General features: G+C 51.7%; 11 protein-coding genes across 11 annotated transcripts; 7 read left to right on the top strand and 4 right to left on the bottom strand.

The window, feature by feature from the left end:
• Nucleotides 1-172: 172 nt before the first annotated feature.
• Nucleotides 173-1,295, bottom strand: M436DRAFT_72638 (mitochondrial carrier; the record flags this gene model as incomplete). The annotated part of the gene is made up of 3 exons (XM_013572238.1): nt 173-474; nt 531-664; nt 763-1,295. The coding sequence occupies 3 exons, from the start codon at nt 1,293-1,295 to the stop codon at nt 173-175; spliced, it is 969 nt and encodes a 322-aa protein (XP_013427692.1).
• A 1,699-nt stretch (nt 1,296-2,994) lies between these two features.
• On the top strand, nt 2,995-3,849 carry M436DRAFT_46721 (uncharacterized protein; the record flags this gene model as incomplete). Its single annotated transcript, XM_013572108.1, has 2 exons — nt 2,995-3,443; nt 3,498-3,849. Coding segments are annotated over 2 exons (801 nt in total), but the record flags the coding sequence as incomplete, so codon positions are not given.
• Nucleotides 3,850-4,923: 1,074 nt separating this feature from the next.
• On the top strand, nt 4,924-6,398 carry M436DRAFT_46640 (MFS general substrate transporter; the record flags this gene model as incomplete). Its single annotated transcript, XM_013572092.1, has 3 exons — nt 4,924-5,116; nt 5,227-5,508; nt 5,560-6,398. The coding sequence occupies 3 exons, from the start codon at nt 4,924-4,926 to the stop codon at nt 6,396-6,398; spliced, it is 1,314 nt and encodes a 437-aa protein (XP_013427546.1).
• A 642-nt stretch (nt 6,399-7,040) lies between these two features.
• Nucleotides 7,041-8,172, bottom strand: M436DRAFT_81702 (uncharacterized protein; the record flags this gene model as incomplete). The annotated part of the gene is made up of 4 exons (XM_013572307.1): nt 7,041-7,086; nt 7,150-7,717; nt 7,781-8,024; nt 8,074-8,172. 4 exons carry the CDS (start codon nt 8,170-8,172, stop codon nt 7,041-7,043), a joined length of 957 nt encoding a protein of 318 aa, XP_013427761.1.
• A 1,141-nt stretch (nt 8,173-9,313) lies between these two features.
• Nucleotides 9,314-10,624, top strand: M436DRAFT_45792 (Asp-domain-containing protein; the record flags this gene model as incomplete). Its single annotated transcript, XM_013571926.1, has 3 exons — nt 9,314-9,415; nt 9,472-9,625; nt 9,678-10,624. 3 exons carry the CDS (start codon nt 9,314-9,316, stop codon nt 10,622-10,624), a joined length of 1,203 nt encoding a protein of 400 aa, XP_013427380.1.
• Nucleotides 10,625-11,829: 1,205 nt separating this feature from the next.
• Nucleotides 11,830-15,471, top strand: M436DRAFT_11829 (UDP-Glycosyltransferase/glycogen phosphorylase; the record flags this gene model as incomplete). The annotated part of the gene is made up of 6 exons (XM_013571892.1): nt 11,830-12,420; nt 12,476-12,556; nt 12,677-13,537; nt 13,588-13,870; nt 13,961-14,274; nt 14,326-15,471. Coding segments are annotated over 6 exons (3,276 nt in total), but the record flags the coding sequence as incomplete, so codon positions are not given.
• A 928-nt stretch (nt 15,472-16,399) lies between these two features.
• M436DRAFT_72632 (Pkinase-domain-containing protein) lies at nt 16,400-17,564 on the top strand (the record flags this gene model as incomplete). The annotated part of the gene is made up of 3 exons (XM_013572237.1): nt 16,400-16,503; nt 16,555-17,480; nt 17,536-17,564. The coding sequence occupies 3 exons, from the start codon at nt 16,400-16,402 to the stop codon at nt 17,562-17,564; spliced, it is 1,059 nt and encodes a 352-aa protein (XP_013427691.1).
• Nucleotides 17,565-19,106: 1,542 nt separating this feature from the next.
• Nucleotides 19,107-20,602, bottom strand: M436DRAFT_46879 (uncharacterized protein; the record flags this gene model as incomplete). Its single annotated transcript, XM_013572130.1, has 2 exons — nt 19,107-20,057; nt 20,249-20,602. 2 exons carry the CDS (start codon nt 20,600-20,602, stop codon nt 19,107-19,109), a joined length of 1,305 nt encoding a protein of 434 aa, XP_013427584.1.
• A 492-nt stretch (nt 20,603-21,094) lies between these two features.
• Nucleotides 21,095-21,729, bottom strand: M436DRAFT_46021 (uncharacterized protein; the record flags this gene model as incomplete). The annotated part of the gene is made up of 2 exons (XM_013571962.1): nt 21,095-21,560; nt 21,617-21,729. The coding sequence occupies 2 exons, from the start codon at nt 21,727-21,729 to the stop codon at nt 21,095-21,097; spliced, it is 579 nt and encodes a 192-aa protein (XP_013427416.1).
• A 233-nt stretch (nt 21,730-21,962) lies between these two features.
• On the top strand, nt 21,963-22,910 carry M436DRAFT_45901 (tetrapyrrole biosynthesis, uroporphyrinogen III synthase; the record flags this gene model as incomplete). Its single annotated transcript, XM_013571943.1, has 1 exon — nt 21,963-22,910. The coding sequence occupies one exon, from the start codon at nt 21,963-21,965 to the stop codon at nt 22,908-22,910; it is 948 nt and encodes a 315-aa protein (XP_013427397.1).
• A 371-nt stretch (nt 22,911-23,281) lies between these two features.
• M436DRAFT_72644 (uncharacterized protein) lies at nt 23,282-24,410 on the top strand (the record flags this gene model as incomplete). Its single annotated transcript, XM_013572240.1, has 4 exons — nt 23,282-23,512; nt 23,572-23,667; nt 23,726-24,014; nt 24,070-24,410. 4 exons carry the CDS (start codon nt 23,282-23,284, stop codon nt 24,408-24,410), a joined length of 957 nt encoding a protein of 318 aa, XP_013427694.1.
• Nucleotides 24,411-25,854: the final 1,444 nt, after the last annotated feature.

Raw genomic sequence — 25,854 nt, 5'->3', positions numbered from 1 at the left:
TTCCGGCGTGAGCAGCACTCGACGAGTGATGGCATTACGCGTCCCATATAACTTTGTTGCACTGTTCAATCTCAGAATGATCATCAAACTACTTTTTCATTACTCGTGACGAATAGTTGGCAGACCAACCTTCTCTGTCTCTCTATATTCTGTATGACAGTGAATCCTAGGTCTATAGTGTGGTGTGGTCTAAACTGTTTGTAGTTAATCCGGCCTTTGAGGAAAGTAAGATGTGCATCATCCATTCATACACAGCCCATTGTACAGCGTTGACAAAGAAGGCTCTGAAACTGCAAACACCGAGTCCGCGAAAGAAGACGGATAGACCTTCCTCTCGATACGCCTGTCTTGTAATCTGTATGGTACTCAACCTTCCTGAGCTTTGAGATGGAAGCAGTTCAGATTGCTCTCCCGAGAGTATGCTGGCTGGTGATCTTGAAATGCCTTGAGTTTGCACCCTGGTCTTTATGACATCTAGAAGTTCAAGATCAGCATCTGTCATTGTTGGAGAGTCACGCCAATCGAGATACCTAAGGGGAACACGGAGGCCCAAGTCACCACACCGGCGATACCACCACAGAGCAGGATGGTCATCCACTCTGGCTTATCCGTACCGGATCTCTCGGATATCAAGGCTCTTTTGCTTAGCTCATAAGACCAGAAACTGTGATAAAAAAAAAATTCAGCCTCTCCTTCCACAAAACACCACTTTACCTTGTCACTCAGAAAGGAAGAAGAGAAGAAGTGGTAGGGAAAACATACTAGAAGCCATAACCAACACTATCCCTCAGACTCGTGACAGCACCACCCCAATACAAACCCCTCAAGCCCCTCTCCCTCCACAACTCGGTCGCAATTGCCCAGGAACTGGTTTCGACGCTACTAACCTGGGCTCTGCATTTTATCAACTCTGTAGGTGCAGAAACCAGAAAAGTAGCTAGACCGCCTAGAGCACCTGCGACAAAGGTTTTTGAGAGAGAAGTAGGCGATGAGGGATCTTCAGAAAGGGAAAGCATGCAGCGGTTGTATGTTATGAACATCAGGGCGTTCAGGGCACCATAGCCGAGGATTGGGGCTGCAGTACCGCGGAGAAGGGTGTGGAGGGAGGTTGCTGCTTTTGTTGTCGTTGTCGTCGTGGTGGTTGCTGGGGTTAGGATCGGTGCTGTTGTGGCTGGTGGGACGAGAGGTGGGCCTCGGTCTCCTCGCTGGAGGTTTACTTTTACTATGTCCAGAGGGTTGCCGATTATTATGCCGGCGGCTCCTGATACGTAGCCGGCCCAGAAGTCAGCGGACATTTTGATTGTTGATTGTTGGTGGTGGGGTGGATGGTATGGAGACGTGGAGGGAGATGGTCGTCTGGGGTGGATTTGAGATCCGAGGCTTGATTGAGATGTGTAGGAAGATAACCGAGAGGTCTTGATATTGAAGGTGCGACTGCGACTACAGAAATGGTATATGTACTTCAAAAGGAGGTTCTATATAATCTATCGTTCTTTTGTCGTTGATGCAAAGATCAACCACAAACCATGCCCTCTTTTGGCACTTCTACCTTCTCACCATGATTCTCTTGCACTTCGACTCTGCCCTCCGGCACTAGACCTGCTTGTTTGTTCTCCTCCTTCTCGCGCTCCTGCCTTTCTTTCTCCTTCTTGGTGAGTTGCATAGATACCATGGACAAGTCAGGCAGTTGAACAAAGACATGGCAAGTGCTTTGTGTCAGGGTCTCTGGTGGCGGTGTCGGACGGTCTGTCGTCCGGTTGGCTGTTGATGTGGGGCATGCATGACTACATGAGAGTCAATTGACATTCGCCTTCGCTGCTCGCCTTCTAGACCCTCGACAAGACATTATTATGAGCTCGTCTCTCACTCGCACCCATACCAACACCATCCCTCTCGAGCCTCGCTCACCCCTCGTCCACTTCCCTCGCTCTCTTTGCTTCTAATCCACGCTCTTTGCCACTCGTCGAGCCACCCCCACTACACCAAACACACGACGCTGTTTCTCCTCTTACGCCCTTCATGGCAGCTGTACAGTCCACCAAGCCGTGGGACCTTTCTCACGTCTTCGACCTTATCAACACCCTCTCGCCGACCAATTCCCAAGCGAAAGATATGCCGCTGCGCCCGCCAATCACAAAGCATGACAGTATGAACGAGTCATCCTCACTCCCGCTCGCTTCGCCGTTACAGCATTTCAACGCTGTTGACGAGGGCGTGTCATTGGGTGACTTTGGCAAGATCTGGCAATATCTAGGCACTCCGATCAATTCACCTGCTCCCAAGCCCGTCGATACCTCTCCAACTCTACAACAGCGCATGCCCGAAAAGGCCGACTACGCTAGTGATGGTGCTGCTTACGGTACACCGAGCAAGCGTATCGCCAAAGGCGGCATCAAGTGGAGAGACCAAGTCAACCTCGGCGACCTTACTGACTATGCCCCTCAAGAGGACGAAGAGGACAAGAAGTTGACCAAGAAGCAACGTCAGAAGAAGAACAAGAAAGAGAGGGAACAAAGACTGGCCTCTGGCGCTGCCAAGTCTGTCAGTGATGTCGACGAGCCTGCGCTGGACACACCAAACTTCTACGACACGCCAGCCCGCAAGGCCAGCACTCACATTGTCTCTGCCGAGCTCGTCGGTAAAGCCAACCGTCCCGCGAGTCCCGTCAAGGCCGCATCCCCCAAATCTGTGTCTAGCGACACAGTCGAATCGACCAAGTCCCGTCAACCAGAAACCAAGGCATCGACACCGCCGCAATCCGAGCCAATCCACTTCGACTCACTGCCCAAGACGCCCAAGACACCAGAGTCCAAGCACCAGAAAGAGTTCAAGAAGCGATGGCCAGTCTCGACTCCATTCGCGACAAAGTCCTCTCCTTTGCTTCCCGCATCTGTACAACCTACACGTACAACATCAACCCCATACAAACCCACCGACGCCAATGCAAACCCGTTCCACAAGGTTCAGCAAGTCAGTGAAACTCCTATCAAGAACAACCGTTCGGCTATCCAGCCCAAGACTGTTCGTTCTGGCGAGGATCGCAACTGGGCTTTACTCTTGAAGATCATCGGTGACTTCTACGAGGATAGAGCAAGTCTCGTCAGCCCTGCAAACTCAATAACACATTCGAATGACCCCAACGGCATTCACGTCTTTGTCGATGCCTCGAACATCTTCATTGGCTTCCACGATCAGCTCAAGCGTGCACGCGACATTCCGCAGCACGTCCATGTGCCCAAAGTGGACCTTTCCTTCGACGCCCTGGCTCTCCTTATGGAGCGCCGTAGACCTGTCGCCAAACGATGCCTGGTTGGTTCAAAGCCCCACATGGCCGCCTTTGATGTGGCTCAACGTGTCGGCTACGAGTGCAACATCCTGGACAAGGTGCTCAAAGCGCGAGAGCTCACCGAGCGCCAAAAATATTTCCAGGAACAGGAGAAGAAGTGGCGCAGACGTAGTGGTAGCTACAAGAACGGCACCAGCACCGGGGCAGACAGTGGTGGCAGTGGCTCAGAAACGAGTAACACTGGCCCCGTCTTCGCCCCTGAGAAGTACATCGAGCAAGGAGTCGACGAGATCATCCACCTGAAAATGATGGAATCCATTGTCGACACCGAGACGCCCTCTACTATGGTGCTGGCCACTGGCGATGCTGCACAGGCCGAGTACTCTGAAGGCTTCCTCAAGATGGCCGAACGTGCCTTGAAGAAGGGATGGAAGGTCGAGCTTGTTAGTTGGAGCAAGAACATCAGTCTCGCTTACAAGAAGGCGGCCTGGCAGAAGAAGTGGGACGGTCGATTCAGAATCATTGAGCTGGACACCTACGCTGAGGAATTGCTCGACATGTGAGACGATAAATGGTAGATGGAGTTTTGGGCGCAGCATTGCAAGAGACTGGTCATTGTTTTATGGATCTCCTTGCTCTAGTACATCATGTTGATGACACTGCCCGGGTGGCATGGCCTTTTTTATACTATTCCGCATAGCGTGGGCATATGGGATGATGCGAGGATTGAGGCTTTGCTAGATATTATTACGAACTTTACATGGACAACGATCCACTTTCTCTGCAACCAAGCACCTGTCTACCAACGTCTTTCCTTCTGCCGCCAGCCTGAATGTCCGTTAACAGCAGAAATACGATACGATCAGCAACGGTCATACCCGTGTGCGACGACAAGGGCGTGGAGACGAAACGATTTCCTCAAAGCAGACTTTCGTGCGTCTTGAGTCGAGTGCAGGTCATCTTGTTGATCACTGCACAATCTTTGGTAAGGATGGGCAAAGTTCTTCGATCGTCAACTGCCGTCGAGTAACGGAACGACGGCACGTTCGGGGTGCCCGAGAGCGACGTCCTGCATTGCTTGATTTGGACGAAACGCTTTTTCGCGTTCGGACGAGTCAGGAGAGGAGGACTACATAACATGCGAACTAAGGACGACCATCCGGCCGAGAGAAACACAGCATGATACGTGGAAGATGAAGACGCGCCTCCTACGCCCGAATTACTGGGTTGTTGGTTTTGCGGCGGAGATCATGTTGTTCCTAGCAAACGGACTATAATATGGTAGGTCCATCTTGACCATCTCTCCTTCCTCCCATTGCTGCTCCTCCACCCTGAGAGCTCCAGTTCTATCACTCTACACCTCTACCTTTTCCCCGATCAAGACGAAAGCATTACGACGACTGGGCATTTCTTGTTAAACTTCCTTGACCATCCGCCGCATTATACTTTGGCGTTTCCCGCTGCCCGGTGTTCAGAGACCAAGGATATAGCCGAAAAGAAAGAAGCGAGGAACAATGGAATCAAAACAACACAGTCTTGGATCGCAGTCTTCGCACTCATCATTCCAGGATACAATCATGGGCTCGAAACCAGAATTGCTTCGGCCGGAGCAAGTGCAGCAGGGCGAAAAAGACGGCATGTTTGATGAGGAGAAGGGAGGAGTTGCTACGGCCGAAAGATCCACAGTTGGAGATGATGGGCAACAAGATGTTGCTGCACCTTCACCGCCGGCGTTTGATCCCAGGGATAATCCTGATGGTGGAAGAGATGCTTGGTTGGTTGTGCTGGGTGCTTTCTGTTGCATGTTTTGCAGTTTTGGATGGATCAATTGTGAGTGGTCGCTTCCCTTACTGAGAACTGCATCATACTTCGTTGTTCGGCTGGCGACTCGGCCAACACATGTTTCATCCTCAACCGAACGTTGTACTGATTGATTGTAGGCATTGGAGTATTTCAAGAGTACTATGAAACGCATCAACTACGAGGGCAGAGTCCCAGCACAGTATCATGGATTCCGTCCATGGAGACCTTTCTGATGTTCTTCCTCGGCCCGTTCATTGGCTACTTCTTTGACTGTTATGGTCCTCGATATATCTTGATGACAGGGACTTTTTTCCACGTTTTCGGTGTTATGATGGCTAGTCTTGCCACAGATTACTATCAGATTATGCTGTCCCAGGGCATCTGCAGTGCTGCCGGAGCAAGCATGTGCTTCTACCCAGGTATGTTTGTACAGTCTAACGCTTCGCAGACATCGCTGACTCGTCGAACAGCAATGAGTGTGATGCCTACCTGGTTCTTCAAGAAGCGTGCCGCTGCCTTTGGTATCATGGCTGCAGGCTCCTCGACTGGCGGTGTCATCTTTCCAATCATGGTCAACAAACTTATCCTCAGGATTGGATTTGGCTGGACGATGCGCGTCTGCGGCTTCCTCATCCTCGCTCTCATGCTCGTCGCCAATGCAACCGTCAAGTCACGTCTGCCTCCCCGACCAAAGACCTTTCACATCATGCAATTCATCCGGCCCCTCAAGGAAACACCATACTTGCTCACTGTACTCGGAAGCTTTTTTTTCTTCTTTGCAATGTTCTTGCCGATCAACTATCTCATCCTCCAAGCAGAGACTTTGGGTATGTCGTCAAGACTTGCAGAGTACTTGATCCCCATCTTGAATGGCGCATCCTTCTTTGGCCGCGTGTTGCCCGGCGTCGCAGCCGACAAGATTGGTCGTTACAATGTCATGACCATCATGATGGCTTTCGCTGGAGTCTTGATTCTCGCTCTGTGGATGCCTGCCGCTTCCAACGCTCCCATCATTGTCTTTGCTGCTTTGTATGGCTTTGGCAGTGGGTCCTTCGTCTCTTTAGCTCCCTCTTTGGTGGCTCAAATCTCAGATGTCAGAGAGATCGGAGTGAGGAATGGTACGGTGTTTGCGATCATTTCGTTTGCTGCCCTGTGCAGCAATCCCATTGGTGGAGCGCTGATTGTCAAGTGGAATGGTGAGTACACTGGTCTTCAGATCTTTGGAGGAATCATGGCCTTGAGTGGTGCTTGTACGATTTTGGCGGCGAGGATTGTGCTGGCTGGGACGAAGGTTGCTGTCAAGGTGTAGAGGCGGAGCCATTCCTTACTTCTCTTGCGACCCTTCATGAATACTATTCCTTACACTAAATTCGTACCAATCGGATGTAACAATGTCCGTATAAAACGGTCTCTCGCTTCAGGGCATCGGTAGCTGCCCTCAATTTTTCGATCGTTCTCATCCGCAGCCTCTCATGCACCCAGCCATACACCTCTCCTACCGGCCGAGAGCTGGGATCAGACGCAACAGCCCCACTAGCTCATGCAAGCTATAATCATCATAAGCGTCTGCCAGGATGCATGCTTGTGGGGTGAGTATGCTTGATTGAATCCTTGAGTCCAGGTTACGTGCGTATGCCTATGATTCCGGAGACCTCGCTGTTGTTGCTGCTTTTGGGTACTGGTGATTGTTCTTTGACCGGACAGTGAAGCCGAGGCATGAGAGAATCTAGAGTGAGCCTCCAGGTTATGTTTATTTGACAGGAAGACCGAGGATGTAGTTATTGGGTCATCAGCAATATGAAAGTCTTGGACGAGGCTTCATCATGTTCCTTTGAATGAATTGGATGTGTTGTCTAATACCAAAGAAAATCTATGGGTGTGTGACAATGCAAAAGAGATCCAATGGATGTAGGCGAGAAGTTGGCATCATAGTCGAGAGCAACACGCTTGCTCAGAATCCCTTGCCCAATCTGATGGTCTCGCCACCAGAGCCGTACCTAGGAAGGAAAATGTCAGCAAGCGGAATGACGTACGGTTACGGCAGAGATGGAAAGACTTACCAGAGAGCACCTTTACGGTTATCGAGACCTTTCCCTTCACCAACGATCCACTCACCACCAGTCTTGATTCCCTGGCCATCTACAGGCCAGAATTCGGTCTTGAGCCAGTCATTGATCTCATCGACTACCTGGACTATCTCCTTCATGCGAGCTTGGTCGACCTTGCCTTCTGCAGTTTCGGTATCGCAAGTCTTGATGAAACGACCCACTGTCAAGTGGGCCGAAGGTACAACATATCTACTCGCAACCTTGACACCAGTGGCAGAGGTCAAAGCATAGAGATCACGTCGCAAGTGGTGATATGTGAAATCATCATCCTCGGGTTTGCGGGATGGATCCACTGTAGAGGGCTCACCGGCCGCAGGAAGGAAGGATAGAGCAAAGGCTTGGGCGTCGTAGGAGAGAGATGGCTTTACGATGCGGGCGCGGTGTGAGTAGGTGTAGTCCGTAATAGCAGCGATTCCCGAGCGAGATTCCTCGACTAGCTCATCGATCTCAGGTGCGGTGAGGGAGTGTGTGATTTCGAGGGCTGTCATGTGCAAGCTGTCTTGTGGCATGATCCAGAGATCTGTGAGTCCGCAGTCTCGTGATTAGCTGAGTCGGTTGATGATTTATATCGAGTATCACTCACTGGGTGCGACTGCCTTGAGTCTCTTCTGCACCTCTGCAATGACAGCCTTGACTTGTGGCGGAGGACGAGCCCAGAACACAAGGCAATGTCTCGGATCCTTGAACCCAGGTTCGATCGTCTGATCTTCCAGCTTTGCGAGAATGGTATCGACGGTTACACCTGCAAAGTCTGGAGAGGTGAGTTTCTCCTTCTGTTGTGCGCCTCGGTTGCTACGGTGGGTTTCATAGCGAGCTTGTATTTCGACCTGTATCGCATCAGATTTGGAAGCATTGTGGAGTTCGACATGGATTTACAGAGTTATCGTGGCATGCTTCAATCAGACCGTCGTACGGGTTGTCTGATACAGTGGGTGTCGCGCCAGAAAGGTCTTCAAAGGTGTAGGAAGCAGCCATCTTTGCTATCAAGATATCAGATTCATGACTCTTCTAATATTCATTGCACTCTTTGTTTCGCGCTCACTCGGCCATCCTCGCAGGTAGATGTATGTTTTCCATACGATTCTGCCAGGAGCGGGAGTGAAGCGCAACATGGCTACAAAGACTCACATACCTCGTATGCTACTTTAGGTTGTGCTGGTTGATATGATCAAAATCCGGCTTGTTGTGTGACACGAGGATATGTTTAAGGTGGTTGAGCTACGAGCATGCGGGAAAGGGAGTCGCGTATTCCTCGTATTGAAGAGTCAGGCTCCGGAGCCTCAATCCGCTGGACGAACCAACCATCCCATTGCTGGGAGTCTGTACGTATTTCTATACCGCTTGCAGCGATTGATGATCTAGACGAATTCTTACATACGACTCGAGCCTTCTCTAGTACGACAAAGTGGATGAAGTAGAATACCACTGAAGATTCGATTGTTGAAGCTCGAGTAGAGCCCTCAGGCGTTCGTGCTCTTATCTTGGCAATATCTCTGTCCTTTGTAAACATCAATCAGTGAGCGCTTAGTAACGATGCCTGACAGTTCAAAAAGCGACGGCTTCACAGGATTCTGATGTACTCGAAGCACAACGAGCACTGGCAAGGTGGCATGCCTGGTGTGGTTGCCCAGTGCTACCTGTTTGCGGCAGGCGATAGACTTGGCGTTTGGTCGAAACGGAGTTTGCGGAAGGAACGATAAACCGATCGGGCTAATCATGCAAGGCACAAGCCGACCATGAACATACGCCCAGCCTCTTGTGAACTTGTGCTATGGCTTCGAGTGCCATTGTGTGCTGTATTATAGTTGGATAAATCGAAAGGCATGGGGAGTGTAGCCGATACCGTTCAATATTGCAATTGCAAATATTGGCAAGCCGCCGCGGGCAACGGAACATGGTGCGATGATGCCCGTCTGAGAAAAGCGGTTGCCTAACGAACACAGTACCTTGATAATGACGCTCGCATCGTCACGAGACGCCCGGGCGCAGCCACCACCGTCTTGGTCCGACCAAGCTAGCTACCATTCATCAACCACTACCCTCCATCCGTCCTCCGCATTCATTCTCCCTCTTTCTCCATCCCACACATCTCCCAACTCCACACAGAAATAACAAGATGAAGGGCAGTTCTCTCATGGCAGCCGGTGCGCTGTTTGGCTCAGCTTCCGCTGGTGTCCACAAGATGAAGCTCAAGAAGGTTCCTCTCTCAGAGCAGCTTGTGAGTGGCGTCATGTTCACCCAACGCGACCGACCATCGGCTAACCACCATCGCAGGAGGGCGCAAACATTGGCCAGCACGTCCAGGCTCTTGGTCAGAAGTACATGGGCGTCCGCCCCCAGAAGCACATGGATGAAATGTTCAAGGAGACCTCGGTGCACGCCGAGTCAGGCCACCCCGTCGCCGTCAGCAACTTCCTGAACGCTCAGTGTAAGTCCAACTCTGTCCTATCAATCTGACACGCCTCTCTGACCAAGCTCAGACTTCTCCGAGATTGCCATCGGCAACCCTCCCCAAGAGTTCAAGGTCGTCCTCGACACTGGCAGCTCCAACCTGTGGATCCCCTCGTCTGACTGTGGCTCCATTGCTTGCTACCTCCACAACAAGTATGACCACAGCAGCTCTTCTTCATACAAGAAGAACGGTTCCGACTTTGCTATCCGCTACGGCTCCGGTGCCGTCGAGGGTTACATTTCCCAGGACACTGTCCAGATTGGTGACATCAAGATCAAGAATCAGCTCTTCGGTGAAGCCACCCAGGAGCCTGGTCTTGCTTTCGCCTTTGGCAGATTCGATGGTATCCTCGGCCTGGGCTACGATTCCATTAGTGTCAACAAGATCCCTCCTCCCTTCTACGAGATGATCGCTCAGGACCTGCTCGACGAGCCCGTCTTCGCCTTCTACCTCAGTGACACCAACGACAAGGAGGCCGAGTCTGAGGCCATCTTCGGTGGCGTCAACAAGGACCACTACACTGGCGAGCTCACCAAGCTCCCTCTCAGACGCAAGGCTTACTGGGAGGTTGACCTTGACGCCATCACCTTCGGCAAGGAGAGCGCCGAGTTCGACAACATGGGCGCTATCCTCGACACTGGCACTTCGCTCATTGCCCTCCCCAGCACTCTTGCTGAGTTGCTGAACAAGGAGATCGGTGCCAAGAAGGGCTACAATGGCCAGTACACCATTGAGTGTGACAAGCGTGACTCTCTCCCTGACCTCAGCTTCACCCTTACCGGTTACAACTTTACCATCACCCCCTACGACTACATCCTTGAGGTCCAGGGCTCGTGTATCTCGTCCTTCATGGGCTTCGATATCCCTGCCCCTGCTGGACCTCTTGCCATCCTTGGTGATGCCTTCCTCCGCAGGTACTACTCGGTTTACGACCTTGGTAGCAACAGCGTCGGCCTTGCCAAGGCCAAGGCTTAAGTGATGATTGTCAGTTGAAGACAGGTCTTAGGAAAGGTAGTCGCATCAGCGTTGCTTAATTATTGTAATCTCATTTCCTAGTTTGTTGGTAGACGGCCGCAAATATGCATGGGACGGTTCTACCACAAATTTTGTATTAATCATTCATCCACTTGCGCATACTCTCTTGCTTCTGTGACTGGACAGCTGACTCACTGCACCTTCGCCTCTCTCCGAATACAATGTGGATGACGTGATGACACGTGAGAGTGTGGGGAAGGCTTCACTGCCAAAGGCGGTGAGGGTGGTGGCCACAAAGGTGGTCGAGTACTCGAGCAATCTGCAGCCTATCAAGGTGCAGATCGGAGGACTGCGGGCTTTCTGAGGTTGCAGGCCAGCGTACAATATGTAGCAGTGAATATGAATCAGACCGTACAATAGTGTCTAGACAGAAGCAGGTCATAATTCGCTCTTTATCATCAGCCTGTCACGAGCGTGAACCCCAGATTCCTTTGTAGGTTCGAGGGGCGCGTGCAGGATCTCAGTGGTTCGTCTATCCGCGTGCCTCGCCCACGTTGTTGCATCAGGATCCAGGTCGAGTGTCGTCCTCGACTGCTGCCGCCCCGTACCTCGACCTTTCACACATCATGGCCTCCCATCGCAGTACGCCGCAAGCTCGTCGACGAGCGTCCCTAGAGCTGCCCGAACGATTCCGCTTCGACGATGACGAGGACCTAGATCAAGATCAAGACCAAGACCAAGAGGTGGATAGAGCACAAATCATAGATATGGCCCTGATGCATCAAAGTGTATTCGGCATTATCGCCGCAACACAGTCAAAGGCCAACACGATGCGGTCCATGCTCCAAGAGGCCGATAGTGATAGCGACGATACAAGTCCGCCGACAAGATTCAGCAGACCCACGATACCATCTACGCTCCCTCTACGGAAGGGCCCACTCGCTCGCAAACCCCACCTTCAGAGGGTGCCCGACAACGACCTGGTCCAGTCATTACCTGGTCTGCGCTCTGCACCCAAGCATACCACCTTCGCAACCACAACCCCCACTCGCTTCTCCAAGCCTGTCGACGCACCTGAACCCAGCCCCCTCGCGGGCGCAGATCTGGGATCATCGCAGTCAACTATCCGAAAGCCCGCCAGCAGGAAGCCAAGCCCTGTTCCAGACATGTCATCAAGTACCACCCAGGTCGCGTTGCCCGATGCTCTGAAGGACATCTTCAACTTTGACGAAGCCGAGAAGGTTGTCGCAAAGTATCCCTGCTGGTACCTCCAAAGCGTCCTCCTGCAAGGCTATATCTACATCACACAACGTCACATCTGCTTCTACGCCTACCTACAGAAGAAGACTGGTGTCACCATCAAGTCTGGCTACCTTACCAAGCGTGGTCAACGCAACCCACGTTACAAGAAATACTGGTTCGTGCTCAAAGGCGATGTCTTGTCCTACTACAAGGATCCTTCGACTCCCTTCTCTCCGCGAGATGTTATAGATTTGCGATACGGAGTCTCGGCAGATATCACACCGACGCAAGCACAGGATAAGGAAATCGCTTCTTTCTCTGTCGTCACAGATGCCAAAACATACCACTTCAAAGCAGAGACTGCCTCGAGCGCAACAGAATGGGTCAAACAGATACAGAAGGTCATCTTCCGCTCACGCAACAATAGTGACAGCGTCAAAATCTGCTTACCAGTCGATAACGTTGTTGACATTGAAGAAAGCAACTTCCCAGACTTCGCCGACACTATCAAGATTCGAGTTATTGACAACGACGAGACTTTTGCTGTCGATGAGGTAAGTGATTCGGTTCGCTGTACACATCCCGCACTCCTCACTAACAGCTGTCTAGTACTTTTTCTCTTTCTTCGGCTTTGGTGAGGAGGCGCTTCGTGTGCTACGAAGCTTGACCCAGGAGACAAGCGCGCAACGAGTACTCGCGAGTCGGCCCACCTCACCAACTCTTACCATGACCGATCGTCGACCATCATCAGCACATGGAAGGAAGTCTCGGGTGCCGTCAATGAGTCCTGCTCCCGGGAGCTTGCATGAGAATGTCACGGCCACTCTGTCCCCAGCCTCTGGTCTTACTTCTAGAAGTGCTCGGTCAAGTAGCGAGTTGGAACGTTCTACCCTCGATCTCACACACGAAAGAGAAGAGAGCACTTCCAGCCCAATCACAAAATGGCGAAGTGGTCAGAAGCAAAAGCAGTGGGATCAATTTCCACGAGATGCTTCGGAGTCAAATGTGTCCTCCTCCGATCAGGGAAATGACAGCGAGATGTCAGAATCGGCAACTGGCACGGATGCTTCGGGTAGCCACATACTGAGTGGAAGCGTCATGTTCCATAAGCCAACCATCGGGAAGCATCACGCTGACAACGTTGCATCGCATAACGCAAACACGCAGACGGATGTACCGTTTGCTCCAGCTAAGAGAGCTGGAAAAGAACCTGGAGCCAACACTCTGACAAAGAACTCACCAGACACACAAGCGCAAGACATGCAACAATCAGATTCTTCAACACTGGGAGGACTGATGAAGGTCGGCGCTGTCCCTATTCAGCGTGCCTCGGGCTTCCTGTACAACTCTGGTAAGCGTGTCAGTGGTCTGTTTGGAGGCACGCCCTCAGAGTACTATGACAAGTTTTCCGGCATGATCGCTGGTGGTAAAAAGCACTACGCCGAAGCAGACGAACTGCAGCCTGGAGAAGAGGTGCAGGATTCTGAAGATGAGATGACTGTTCGCGAGGCTGAAAAGAGCTTCCGAAGCCATTTTGCTCTGCCAGATTCCGAGAAGCTTGTAGCAACATTCTTTGGTTTCTTCCACCGAGTGTTGCCCCTGTACGGCAAGTTATACGTTGGAAGCACTAGGCTATGCTTTCGTAGCTTCATGCCTGGAAACTGGACAAAGGTGAGCTCGAAAAATGGTCTCGATGCTCTGCTTTTGCTGACTGCGCCTAGCTTGTTGTTCCGTTCAAGGATATTATGGACGTTGACAAGGAAAGAGGCTTTCGCTTCGGGTACTCGGGCATGGTTATTGTAATCCGAGGGCACGAGGAAATCTTCTTCGAGTTTGGCTCGCAAGACCTACGCGACGACTGCACAGTCACTCTCTTACGTTCTCTTGACTCGATGGAGCCGTTTCAGGAATCCGTCCTGCTCACAGAGGAAGAGAAAAAGGATGCCGAGGCAGCAGCAGCAGAGAACCTCCTGTTGCAAGAAGCTCGCCAGGGTGATCGTGGTGGTGTTGAGTTCCAGCTCCCTCGCAACATCGATCCCTCAGGCATGTTTGATAACTCTCTGACTACCATATCTTCTTCTAACAAACTTGCAGATCACGACTCGTCAGCCGTTTCCTTTGACGATCCAGCAGCCTCGGTCCTCGATTTCAAGCCTGAGGAGTCTTTGCGCATCACTTGTCTGACCATTGGGTCTCGCGGAGACGTACAGCCATATATAGCCTTGTGCAAGGGCTTGCTTGCCGAAGGGCACAGACCAAAGATTGCCTCTCATGCTGAATTTGGTGATTGGGTACGAAGTCACGGAATTGATTTCGCACCGGTCGAAGGTAACCCGGCAGAGTTGATGGCACTTTGCGTTGACCACGGCATGTTTACGCCCTCTTTCCTTTATGAGACAAACCAGAAGGTATGTTCAGGTCCTCCCTTGCTTTTGTTTAGCCCACACTAACAGTTCTAGTTTTGGCCTTTCGTCAAAGGTCTCCTCAAGACAGCCTGGGCCGCGTGCCAGGATTCGGATCTATTGATTGAGAGCCCTTCCGCCATGGCTGGAATTCATATTGCGGAAGCTCTTGGTATTCCCTACTTCAGAGCCTTCACTATGCCCTGGACCAGGACACGTGCCTATCCTCATGCTTTTGGTATGCAGAATAGCAGGATGGGCGGTGCGTACAACTACATGACATATGTCATCTTCGAGAACATATTCTGGAAAGCCACATCGAGTACGATTAACAGATGGCGCAAGGAAGACCTAGGTCTAAAGGCCACCAGCATGGAGAAGATGCAGCAGGACAAGGTGCCGTTCTTCTACAATTTCTCGCCCAGCGTGGTTGTTCCACCTCTCGACTTTGGCGAGTGGATCCGAGTGACCGGATATTGGTTCCTTGATGAAGCAGACAATTTCACTCCTCAGAAGGAGCTTCTCGACTTTATCAAGAAGGCACGCACAGATAAGGCGAAGCTTGTTTACATCGGCTTTGGCTCGGTGGTCGTTCCTGACCCAAAGAAGCTTACTCTGGATATCATCGCTGCTGTTAAGAAAGCCGATGTTCGCTGCATCCTTTCCAAGGGCTGGTCTGACCGTATGGATAAGAAGGATGCCAAAGCACTCGAGGTGCCTTTACCAGACTTCATGTTCCAAATTGCGTCTGCTCCGCACGATTGGCTGTTCCGACAAGTCGATGCTGCTGTTCATCATGGCGGAGCAGGTACCACAGGCGCCAGTCTCCGCGCTGGCATACCAACCATCATCAAGCCCTTCTTTGGTGATCAGTTCTTCTTTGGCAGCAAAGTCCAAGACCTCGGAGTTGGACAAAAGGTCCTGACCGTCACCGAGAACGCGTTGGGTAAAGCGATATGGATCGCGACGCACGACTCACGCATGATTGAGAAGGCCAGGGTTCTGGGAGAGCAGATTCGATCCCAAGACGGAGTCGGCACGGCCATCAAGGCCATCTACCGCGACATGGAGTACGCAAAGACACTGGTCCAACAACGTGTGGCCAGAGCAGCGCAAGCTGATACGGATGCCGAAGACGAGGAAGAAGTGGAGGTCGAAGACAGCTGGACATTGGTGGAGAATGACTCTGATCCAGACGCGACGAGCCCAACAGCCATGATGCAGCCACAATCACCGTCGTCGAGCGGACAGGGGAAGAGCAAGGCGGGAGGCAGGTTTCTGGCGCTCAGGTCGTGAAGGTTTCGGTATAATGTGAAAACGACGCTTTAGAGACAACAAGATGAGAAGATGATGACAATTTGGGATTGCGATGGTCAAGGGGGTTTGATTTGGTGCGGACTCATGCAGCATGGCGCTTATACGGAGGCTTATGCAATCTCATTTCTTGTCTTATACGGATAGATGCACGATAATCGGATAGAGATAGGGAGAAATACAGGCGGTAACTGCAGAGACATGGAATGCGCACAATCGATAGACGTTGGTAACGGTTGGTCGGGACTTGCGGTTAAGGCGATAGGCGATGAAGGATATCAATATAGACGAGACGTGTGTTTCAAGCAGTGGAAGCCAAGTTGGATGCGACAAAGGAGACGGGAAGGGATTAATTTAACAAAGTCAGTAGCGCGGGCTGCATTTGGCCAGTGGGCGGGTCTAGTAGGATCGGAAACAGGCGCGTATTTGAGGGACTGTGCTTTGGGCTGCTACACTTGGTGCCCCGCCATGGGTCGACCAGGCTCTCTTGCATTTGACCTTGTTGTGAACTGACCTGTCTTTCTTACGTCTGAACCAAGCGAGAACAAACAGAGACGTGCAGCAGCCCAAGCAAACAAGTCGAGCAATCAAGCCGCCGAACAAAGAACAGCATCCTAAAGAAAGAAAGAACGGCTGGACCCTCTTTCCGCATCACCATCTCTCGAAACGGCCTTGAGTGACTGCTGAGTGAGTGAAAGCAAACTGCCCCTACATTCCACAACTGACCACCGTCAAGTAGATCCGCACCTTCCTTGCACAATTGCGCCCTTCCACCTATAGCTTTACCGACAGCCTTAGCAACAGCCAGCCCGCAACCATGTCGCGCGCACCCCAAAGCGGATCCCGCAAGATCTCGTTCAACGTGTCAGAGCAGTATGACATTCAAGACGTAGTAGGCGAGGGTGCCTACGGTGTTGTATGGTATGTGACCCAGTCGGACATGTCAATGTCAAGCTAGACTGACACTCGTAGCTCTGCACTGCACAAGCCGTCGGGCCAGAAGGTGGCCATCAAGAAGATCACTCCCTTCGACCACTCCATGTTCTGTCTGCGCACACTGCGCGAGATGAAGCTCCTCCGCTACTTCAACCACGAGAACATCATCTCAATCCTCGACATCCAGAAGCCGCGCAGCTACGAGACCTTCACCGAGGTCTACCTCATTCAAGAGCTCATGGAGACCGACATGCACCGCGTCATCCGTACCCAAGAACTGTCAGACGATCACTGCCAATACTTCATCTACCAGACACTGCGTGCTCTCAAGGCCATGCACTCGGCCAACGTCCTGCATCGCGATCTCAAGCCTTCCAACTTGCTGCTCAACGCAAACTGCGATCTCAAGGTCTGTGACTTTGGTCTCGCTCGCTCAGCTGCCTCGACCGAAGACAACCAGGGCTTCATGACCGAATATGTTGCTACCCGTTGGTACCGCGCTCCCGAGATCATGCTCACCTTCAAGGAGTACACCAAGGCCATTGACGTGTGGTCCGTCGGCTGCATTCTCGCCGAGATGCTGAGCGGCAAGCCCTTGTTCCCGGGCAAGGACTACCACCACCAGCTCACCCTCATCCTCGACGTTCTGGGTACGCCCACCATGGAAGACTACTACGGCATCAAGTCACGCCGCGCTCGCGAGTACATTCGTAGCTTGCCCTTCAAGAAGAAGATCCCGTGGAAGGCCATGTTCCCCAAGACTTCGGACCTTGCCCTTGACTTGCTCGACAAACTTCTCGCCTTCAACCCTGCTAAGCGCATCACCGTTGAAGAAGCTCTGAGACATCCTTACCTCGAGCCCTACCACGACCCCGAAGACGAGCCTACCGCCGACGCCATTCCCGAAGAGTTCTTCGACTTTGACAAGAACAAGGACAACCTCACCAAGGAGCAGCTCAAGCGTACGTCTAGCCAAATATGATGAATCGAAAATATGCTAACTGTCATCTTAAACAGAGCTCATCTTCGAGGAGATCATGCGGTAATTCACAAGCTGCGACTTCTCTACTTCTGGATCTATTTCTTTCATCTCTTGCCATATATCTCTTGCCATTTAAAAGTACTTACCTCGTTCGCAAACCCCATGAGCCAGATCGCTAACCCGCTCTTGCAGCGACTGCACTCTCGACAAGCTCAAATATCAACTACCCAAATCGAACACTACCGCCATGACCTACTACCCTTCCGTCGATCCTATTCGTCATACTACCTTCGCCAGCATAACAGAAGCGCCTGTAAGCTCTCCTCCTTGGTCTGGTGACAGCACGTTTGTCCACAGTCCTCGTAGCGCCATCACCAACGCCCCCTTTGCCGAGGGATCGTGGGCTAGAAGCTTGCCCGCTTTTAAGAACTTGTTCCGTTCAAAGAAGGAGGCGCCCGACGAGGCAGAGACAGAGAAGCAGCAACAAGAGTCTGCCAGCCCCGACGCCGAAATCACTTCGGACGAGAAGACTCCCTGGCACCAAACCAGTCAACGCTGGCTTCTCTGATTCTGTCACAGCCAGAAAAATACAAACATACAAAAACAGGCTAGAGATATCGAGATCTGGAAGGACCTAAGAGACTTGAGTTGTCGTTTTCTTTTTCCTCCGTTGTCGTGTCTTCATCTCGCAAGAGACCTTTCACCGCGACTAGAGCCCGTCTTCTTACTGTTTCATCCATCATCACCACTGTCTTCGCGAAAAAAGGGAGGGTGCCATCATTTGGGGGGCGTTTGTCTGCTTTTTTTCTTTCTTTTTCTGCACATCACTTTTTTTTCCTATGTCGGCATCAGCAAGCGTATCCCAGAAGCAAAAACACTACAGTACAGCGGGAACAAGAATTCAAAAGAATCAAATCACCTTTTTGCACCTTTTTGCACCTTTTTAGAATGTATTGCATCGCCGCTTGTGACTTGTGGGCTGACTGTCATATTTGGCCTCAGGGAAGATGTCAGGGGTATGACCCTGTCGTGATATATCCATATCTTGCACCACCATCCATTGTCTAAAAATTGGAGGGCGTTGTCTTAGACAGCTTGTAAATCCTCATCTAGTTCATCTCTGTATGATTTGACTGTATTGGAGAGCACTGATGCAATCATGTTGAGTAAACAATGCATTGTATGATATTGATGACGAAGTCTACATGAAGAACACTTCCAACTCGAATGAATCCGTAACGATTACAGTACACTGATTCAAAGGCTCGCATACGGCGAAACATCCTATCTAAATATGTAAAGTAAAGGGTAACCGTAGGAGGAATAGGAGACTACAATTTGGGACAATAGGATGTAGAGCGAGGCAAAAGAGGAGTGATGCAATTCAGCTTTTTGTTTCATGATATCTGTTTTCTTCTGTTCGTTTTTCGTTACATCGTTTCTCGAGCAAAACATAATCGAGCAAGTAGTAGCTTCTTTTATTCTTCATCCATGCGTCCCCTAACACCTCGTGTCAGACGCCAAAGAAAAACAATCCTCTTCTCTTTTTCCCTTCCGATTTTCCCATTAAAATGATACTACAGGGGTGCGAGAAGATGACACAAGTTTACCAGGTGGTGGGTACACTAGGGTACTCCTTGTGAGAAAGACCCAAGTCTGCAAACACCGTGTCGTCTCCCTTGAGGTGCTCGACGCGGAGCTCGTCTTCATGCTCAAGCTTCTCAATCTCCTCTTGCGGTGTCTCCTTGTTGTCCGAGTTCTGGTCCTTGGATGTGGCTTCGAGAGCGTGGCTGTCATCCAAGGGCTCTCCGATCATCAACAACTGTGCATTGTCATAGTCGAGGTGCTTGGGCTGGGCAGGCATCCAGTTGCGGCCGCGGAAGTCCTCAATGATGTCTTGAGGGAACTCTGCGGGCTTGTCGAGGGTAGCGTATGATGGACCCTTGGCTTGAGGATTCTTGAGACTGAGCACGAAACTGCCCTTTTCGCGGATGCCCATGTCCTTTTGCATCTGACCGGGCTCTTGAGGGATGGTGAGCATGTAGGCAAGATGAGATTCAGAGCGAGTGCCAGTGGTGGTGATGGCGTAAACACCTTCGCCGATAGGAGTGATGGGGTGGTTGGGTCGGTTGCCTGTAGCGTTAATTTCTTTCTCTGAGCCTTGGAAATAGTTCTTCTTGAGTTCTTCCAAGGAAGCCTTTGCCTTTTCGACAAAGACCATGAACTTGTCACTGGGGCTTTGGGGAAAGACCTTCTTGGGAAGAGCGAAGAGACGGTTGTTCTTGGCATCCTCGATAGCGCCGTCACCTAGCTTTGCGCCGGTGGGGAGGGGACGCAGAACGAAGTAGCTACGCTGCAGGTCCTGGACGCTCTGAGGGTCGTCAATGCCAACACGGCCTCGGGTGAAGAAGTAGATGATACCCTTTTCTTGGATGTTGCTGGGCATTTGCTCAGCACGATCCTTACTTTCCTCGACAGCACCACCGTCCTCGTCCTCCTTGGGCTTCTCCTCGATCGGGACCTTGGGATCAGCAGCGAAGTCGCGGTGGATGTCGTCCTAACACGGTCAGTCGATGAATTGGCCAACAGCTGGATGGTACTTACGATGGGGAGGTTGTCGGGCTTAGGCTTGGGCTTGTCGGGCTCGATGGAGTTTAAGCCAGCACCACCACGAGAGTCCTTGAGGGCCTTCTCGGGGTCGTCCTTTGACTCTCCCTCTCTGTTTTCGCCCTGGTACGACTCGCCGACCTGCTTGATGGAACCGTCGTCCTTCATCTCAGCGTTAGTCTGTTCAGAAGGCTTCTGTTCAGATGATTGCTCGGACGACTTTTGCTCAGCTGAATCGGCAGCAGGCTTCTGCTCGGCAGTCTCAGTCTGACCAGCTTCAACAGATGGCTTGGACTCGGAGTTGGCGCCGGCGTCTTGGGCAGGCTTGAGAGTCTCTTCAATCGTCTTTTGCTCAGCAGCGTTCTTGCGGCCCTTTTTGGAAGGGGAGGATTGAGAGTCGTCGGCTTTGCGTTTGTTGTCTTTGGTTTCTTGGGAAGCAGCCGGGGGGCTGGACTGCTTTTCAGCCAAACGAGCAGATGATCGTGTGCCAGGCATGATGTGTATATGTTGGAAGGTGTGAGGGGTTGTCGAGCTAGCAAGGGTGCAATTGGTTGGATGGAGCAAAGATGACGGCGTGATGGACGTGACGATTGGTGATGTCAATGGAAATTTGTTTGTCCAGAGAGGGGTTTGTAGCTTGCGTGATCAAGAGAGGAGCTGAGGAGTGTATATAAGGAACCTCTAAGAGTATTTATCGTAACGATTTAGCTTCGAAACGCGTCTCTAACGCGAAGGTCGTGATCGAGCTCGGTACACGTCATCGGAGTCGCACTCGGACGTGTTTTCTTCCAATGCTGACGCACGAGACCTTCTCAGTTGAGTAAGGCTGATCCGGCACAGGCAGACAGAGCTCAATCGCGTCAAGAGCTCTGATGGATTGTGTCTTGATCGCGTCGTTCGCCAACAACGCTTCTTGCATTTTTGGTGAGTGGCGTGGAGTGGTTTGCATCGCATCACCGTGGCATAGTGTGTAGACAGAAGGCGCCATCAACCACATCGTCCGTCCTTCCAGCCCGTCCTCCATCGCTCTTCCCATTTCTTGCAGTCGAACGACTTTTTGCCCAGCTTGACATTGACAGCATTGTGCGCCTCACACATCCATTGTCCAAAGTCATCTCTGCTGCTCACGCGTGGCTCGTTGCCATCTTTCATCCACGCTCTGAAATCGTCGGCGCATACCCAGCAAGGGTACATCTTGCCAAACAATTGCATAAACGTTCTTGTCTCTTTTTGCTGCTCTGCTGAGGCCTTTTCTGGGTAGCTTGCTGCCATGGTATGGAGGAGAGTCCACGCTGAGCGTCCGAGTTGTTCTACGTCTGGCGGACAGTCGGCCGGCATGTCAAGGGCAGAGGTCGCTTGTGCTGGTGGTGTAGTAGTCGAGATCTTGGATGGGGTTGTGGTGCCCTGCTTGGCCATAGCGAACCACGACGACACTGAAGTGCATGACCGACACCTATTGCTTCACCTCAGTGTGTGATCTAGTATCTTGTGCAGTGTATCCCAACGTACGGCTTGCCATCAGGACCCAAGACCACGCCCTTCGGCAGCTGCTTGGGGCTTTTATCCTCTTCGTCGGCCTGAGCCTTCTGCTCGGGCGTCGCGTCTAGTGGTTGAGGCGGCATTCCGGTCGTCTTTGTCACAGCGCAGCCGAATTGCGAGAGGATCGGGTATGGAATCTCAGTGATAGGCATGTTATGGATCTTTCTATATTTCGCATTTGTCAGTTTCCCCGTCCGCCTCCGAGGGTTCCTCGTCCGTGCTCGGGCTCCAGCGCTCCAGCGCGTCTCTTCTCAACCACCTTTTCGGCCATTGCCGCTGACACAATTCGACCAACCATCAACGACATATATTCCATATGTCGAGCACAACACCAGATATTCCTGTCTTGCTGCTCAAGACAAAGTCCATTCCGGCTGATGGATACCATGAAATTTTCGCTGGCTGGAACAACTATCTACCCACTTTTCTACCCGTCTTGGAACATCGCTTCAGAGATAATGCTTTGACCTGGCTAAAGAACATAACTTCAGACAGAGGTTTCAGTTCTGATACTACCACGCCTACCACCTCGAGCTTCGGCGGTATCATTTTCACTTCACAGCGTGCAGTCGAGGCTTTTACAGCAATAGTCGAGTCTCTTGGTCCTAGCACTCGAGACGAACTCCTGCCCGAAGCTCTACCGTTATATGTTGTTGGTCCAGCTACTGCCAGAGGACTGCGATCTTTGAACCTGAAGTGCCAGATCATTGGAGAAGAGACTGGCAATGGCGCCGCCCTATCCGCATTCATGCTGGACCACTACAACCGCCTTCCCATCAGCCAGACGGTAAGGCAAGACCGCAAGCTTCCTCTTTTGTTTTTGGTAGGAGAAGTACGCAGGGACATTATTCCCAAATCCCTTCAGTCCCCTGATCTGCCCCAAGGAGCTCGTATTGGTGTGCACGAAGTTGTCATCTACGAGACTTGTGAAATGGCATCTTTCCACATTGACTTTGCTCATGCGCTCGAGGAAAATGTTGCATCCGGGACCAAAGAGCAATGGGTGGTCGTCTTCTCACCTCAAGGATGCCGCGCAATGCTCGATTGCTTAGGATGGCTCGACGAGTCTGGCCGCTTCAAGGGGCAAGACACAGGCTCATCACCAATTACAACATACATTGCAACCATCGGCCCCACAACACGCGACTATCTGGTCAAAGAGTTCGGGTACGAGCCACATGTGTGCGCTGAGAAGCCCAGCCCGGAAGGCATCTATGCTGCTATAGAAAATTATAGGAGCACGAATACAAGGATGCAACCGTAAGGCGGCTGAGTCGAGATGCACTGGTGCAGTGCTATAGGCGCTGTGCATAGTGAAAAAAAGGCAAAACAAGGCAGGGAAGGCTGTCAAAGCAATGCACTTCTGACGTGCTCTATGTACAGATAGATAGATTAGGCAATGGCATGAAGCATGTCATTCAAAGTCAAACATGGAAAACAACACTGCTGCAGGCTGTAGAGGCTTGTCTTGGCGACGATGAACCTCGGCGTCGCGACGAGGTCGAAGCTGCGCTGTGATACAACTAGCAGGCATAACTGGCACTGCATGAACGCCTGGATCTCAGCATGACTTGTTGCGCCCAGGCTCAGTGATGATGCGAACGATCCATCTAGACAAATCCGTCAATTCACGACATGGCCGCTGCAGTGTCTCCCCCGACGAGGAGCCAGGAACACCAGGCAACGCACAAGAAGTCGCCCACCGAACCTAATGTGCTGAACGTCGTCCTGGGTAACATCCAGGTTAAGCCATGGTATCCCTCATTCTACCCTGAAGATCTCGTCGGTCGGAAGGCCGAGCGCCTCTATGTCTGCGAGAGCTGTTTTCGCTACTCCAAAGAGCTCATGCCATATCTGGCACACAGAGTATGACTGCCATCCTTGGAGGGAGCACAGAGTAGCCAGACCAAGCTGACGCGACCCAGAGAGTCTGTCCACTCAAGGACGCACCGCCGCCGGGAACACTGATATATCAAACGGCCGACCAATCGATATACGAGATTGATGGTGAAGAGCACAAGGTACATTTCATCTATCGCACCTGAGAGTTGCCTGATAGCTAGCTAACATATTGAGCAGCTGTATTCTCAGAATCTCTCCCTGTTCGCGAAACTCTTCCTCGACACAAAGTCCGTTTTCTACGATGTCACGACATTCCGATACTACCTTCTCGTGCTTACGGACCCGCAAAATGCCGAAACACAAGTCGTGGGCTTCTTCAGCAAGGAGAAGATGAGCTGGGACAACAACAATGTGGCTTGCATTCTGGTCTTTCCACCCTGGCAGAAACGTGGTCTGGGTCAGTTGCTGATGGGCGTGAGCTACGAACTAAGTCGTCGCGAAGGCAGACTCGGTGGCCCCGAGAAACGTAAGAATTCCCCATCCACCTGAGTTCTGGGACGCCACGCTGACTGAACCTTCAGCCCTATCGAGTCTTGGAAGAAAGGCATATCTAGCATACTGGTCAGCCTCGATCTGTCGCAACATCTTGTCGAATCCTTCGAATCGATCTTGGACTGTGGACCAGATCGTTCAACAGACTTGGATTGCACCCGAGGATGTGGTCATGGCCCTGAGCGAAACGGCCATGATCGAGCCGAACAAATTGCCCGATGGATCAGTCGTGTTGGTCAGGGGCAAGATCGAAACCTGGGTCCGGGCACATGAGACGGCGGCGGCCACGCCGGCCATTGATAGGACCGCCTTCACGCAGACCTTCCGTGACCAGAAACACCGAAGTACGAAGTACGAAGCCGGAAGATAGACATTACACACTAAGCATGCAGGTTTCAGAACAAAGGGGAAAGATGCATGCTCCGTATTTCTTATCATTCTTCGTTGCACTCAATACGGACGACATGCTCCAGTCTCGAAAACAACCAATCTCTTGGCAAGTTTCTTTTTCGGGAGCCAATCGACCGGTCAATGGTCGTCGAACAGGTGCTGGCTGCAGGTCAATATACGCAAGTGGACGCATGCAGTACCTCAGTAGACGCCGAGTGGAGCCACCTCTTTGGCCGCCGGCGGCTGCTCGCACGAGGCAAGAGTGATTTTCCCTCCTCATGCACGACATTGACCGAATATCGTTTTGAGTTTCGACTGTTTTCTAGAAATTCTCGACTATGGCGTAGTGTGGTATAGAGTAGAAAAAAGAAGCTCGTCGTTAGCACAGGAACAGCAGCGCAAGTACGTCGATGGTCAAGTAGACGGCGCGACGGGGTTGTCCGGACGAGTGACGGATCCAGTTCGAGTGGCACGCTATACGAAGGTAATTCCTACACTTTTGCATGACAGGCTGTCATGTACCGAAGCGGTCTGCAGATCTCCATCCTATTGCTCTGGCCTGCATGTCGGGAGCATGCACCTATGCGGGGGGTGGCTGGCCGCTGTGCTGTGAAACGATTTGAAATCACCGATTTAACGAAACTGCACCGCTGGGCTGCAGTGATGAGTGGTGCGAGAGTGCGACGAAGGTGCAAGAGATCCAATCAACGCGACGATGTTGCAATGATTGCACAACGTGGCAGCTTTTCGATCCGTCGCTCGCAGCAACAGAACCAACTTCACAAAGTCACGGTCGGATCACGGTTCTAGAACCTGCAATGGGATTATGTTCCAAGGTTCTTCGTATCTGCAGCAAGTTTTGTCTCCTGACCGCAGATTGTCTCCTACAGGCGGTGGAGAAGCTCACGGCGTAATCAGTGTGCGCTGTTCAAGAGCCCTATCAACGCATCACTTTGCGGTTCGTCCAGAAACCGGTGCGGGACGATGTGGTTTTTGGGCGCGCCAGTTCAAGCCACTTCGTGATCCGCGATGAACGGGTGAACTCTCTCTCCACCTTGCGCGACGCTCCGCCCCGTTGTACGTCAAAAGGTTCCAAAAAACCGTGGACACGGTTCTCCACCTTGCGCTAAGAAAGCTAGACCGACATGTCGAGCAGAAGGAGGCCCGACGAGCAACTTGTAGCGATGAGACTGCAGCAGCGTTTGGTCACACAAATTACGGACATGTACGCTGCAATTCACCGTGATTGTCTTCAGAATGCTGGATCGAATATGGAAGAAAAGGGTTCGCAGATGAAGGAACAGGCCTAGATTGGTAACACATCTCTGAAATGCTTCATCGCAAAACCTTGATATATCACAACACCCACGCAGGAGCCGGAGGACATGAACGCTGGACAGGATTCCCTGGCGGCAGGGTTCGAA

This window comes from Aureobasidium namibiae (assembly GCF_000721765.1).
Source record: "Aureobasidium namibiae CBS 147.97 unplaced genomic scaffold scaffold_8, whole genome shotgun sequence".
In the NCBI taxonomy this organism is placed as follows: domain Eukaryota; kingdom Fungi; phylum Ascomycota; class Dothideomycetes; order Dothideales; family Saccotheciaceae; genus Aureobasidium; species Aureobasidium namibiae.
This window is presented reverse-complemented; position numbering and strand designations above follow the sequence as displayed.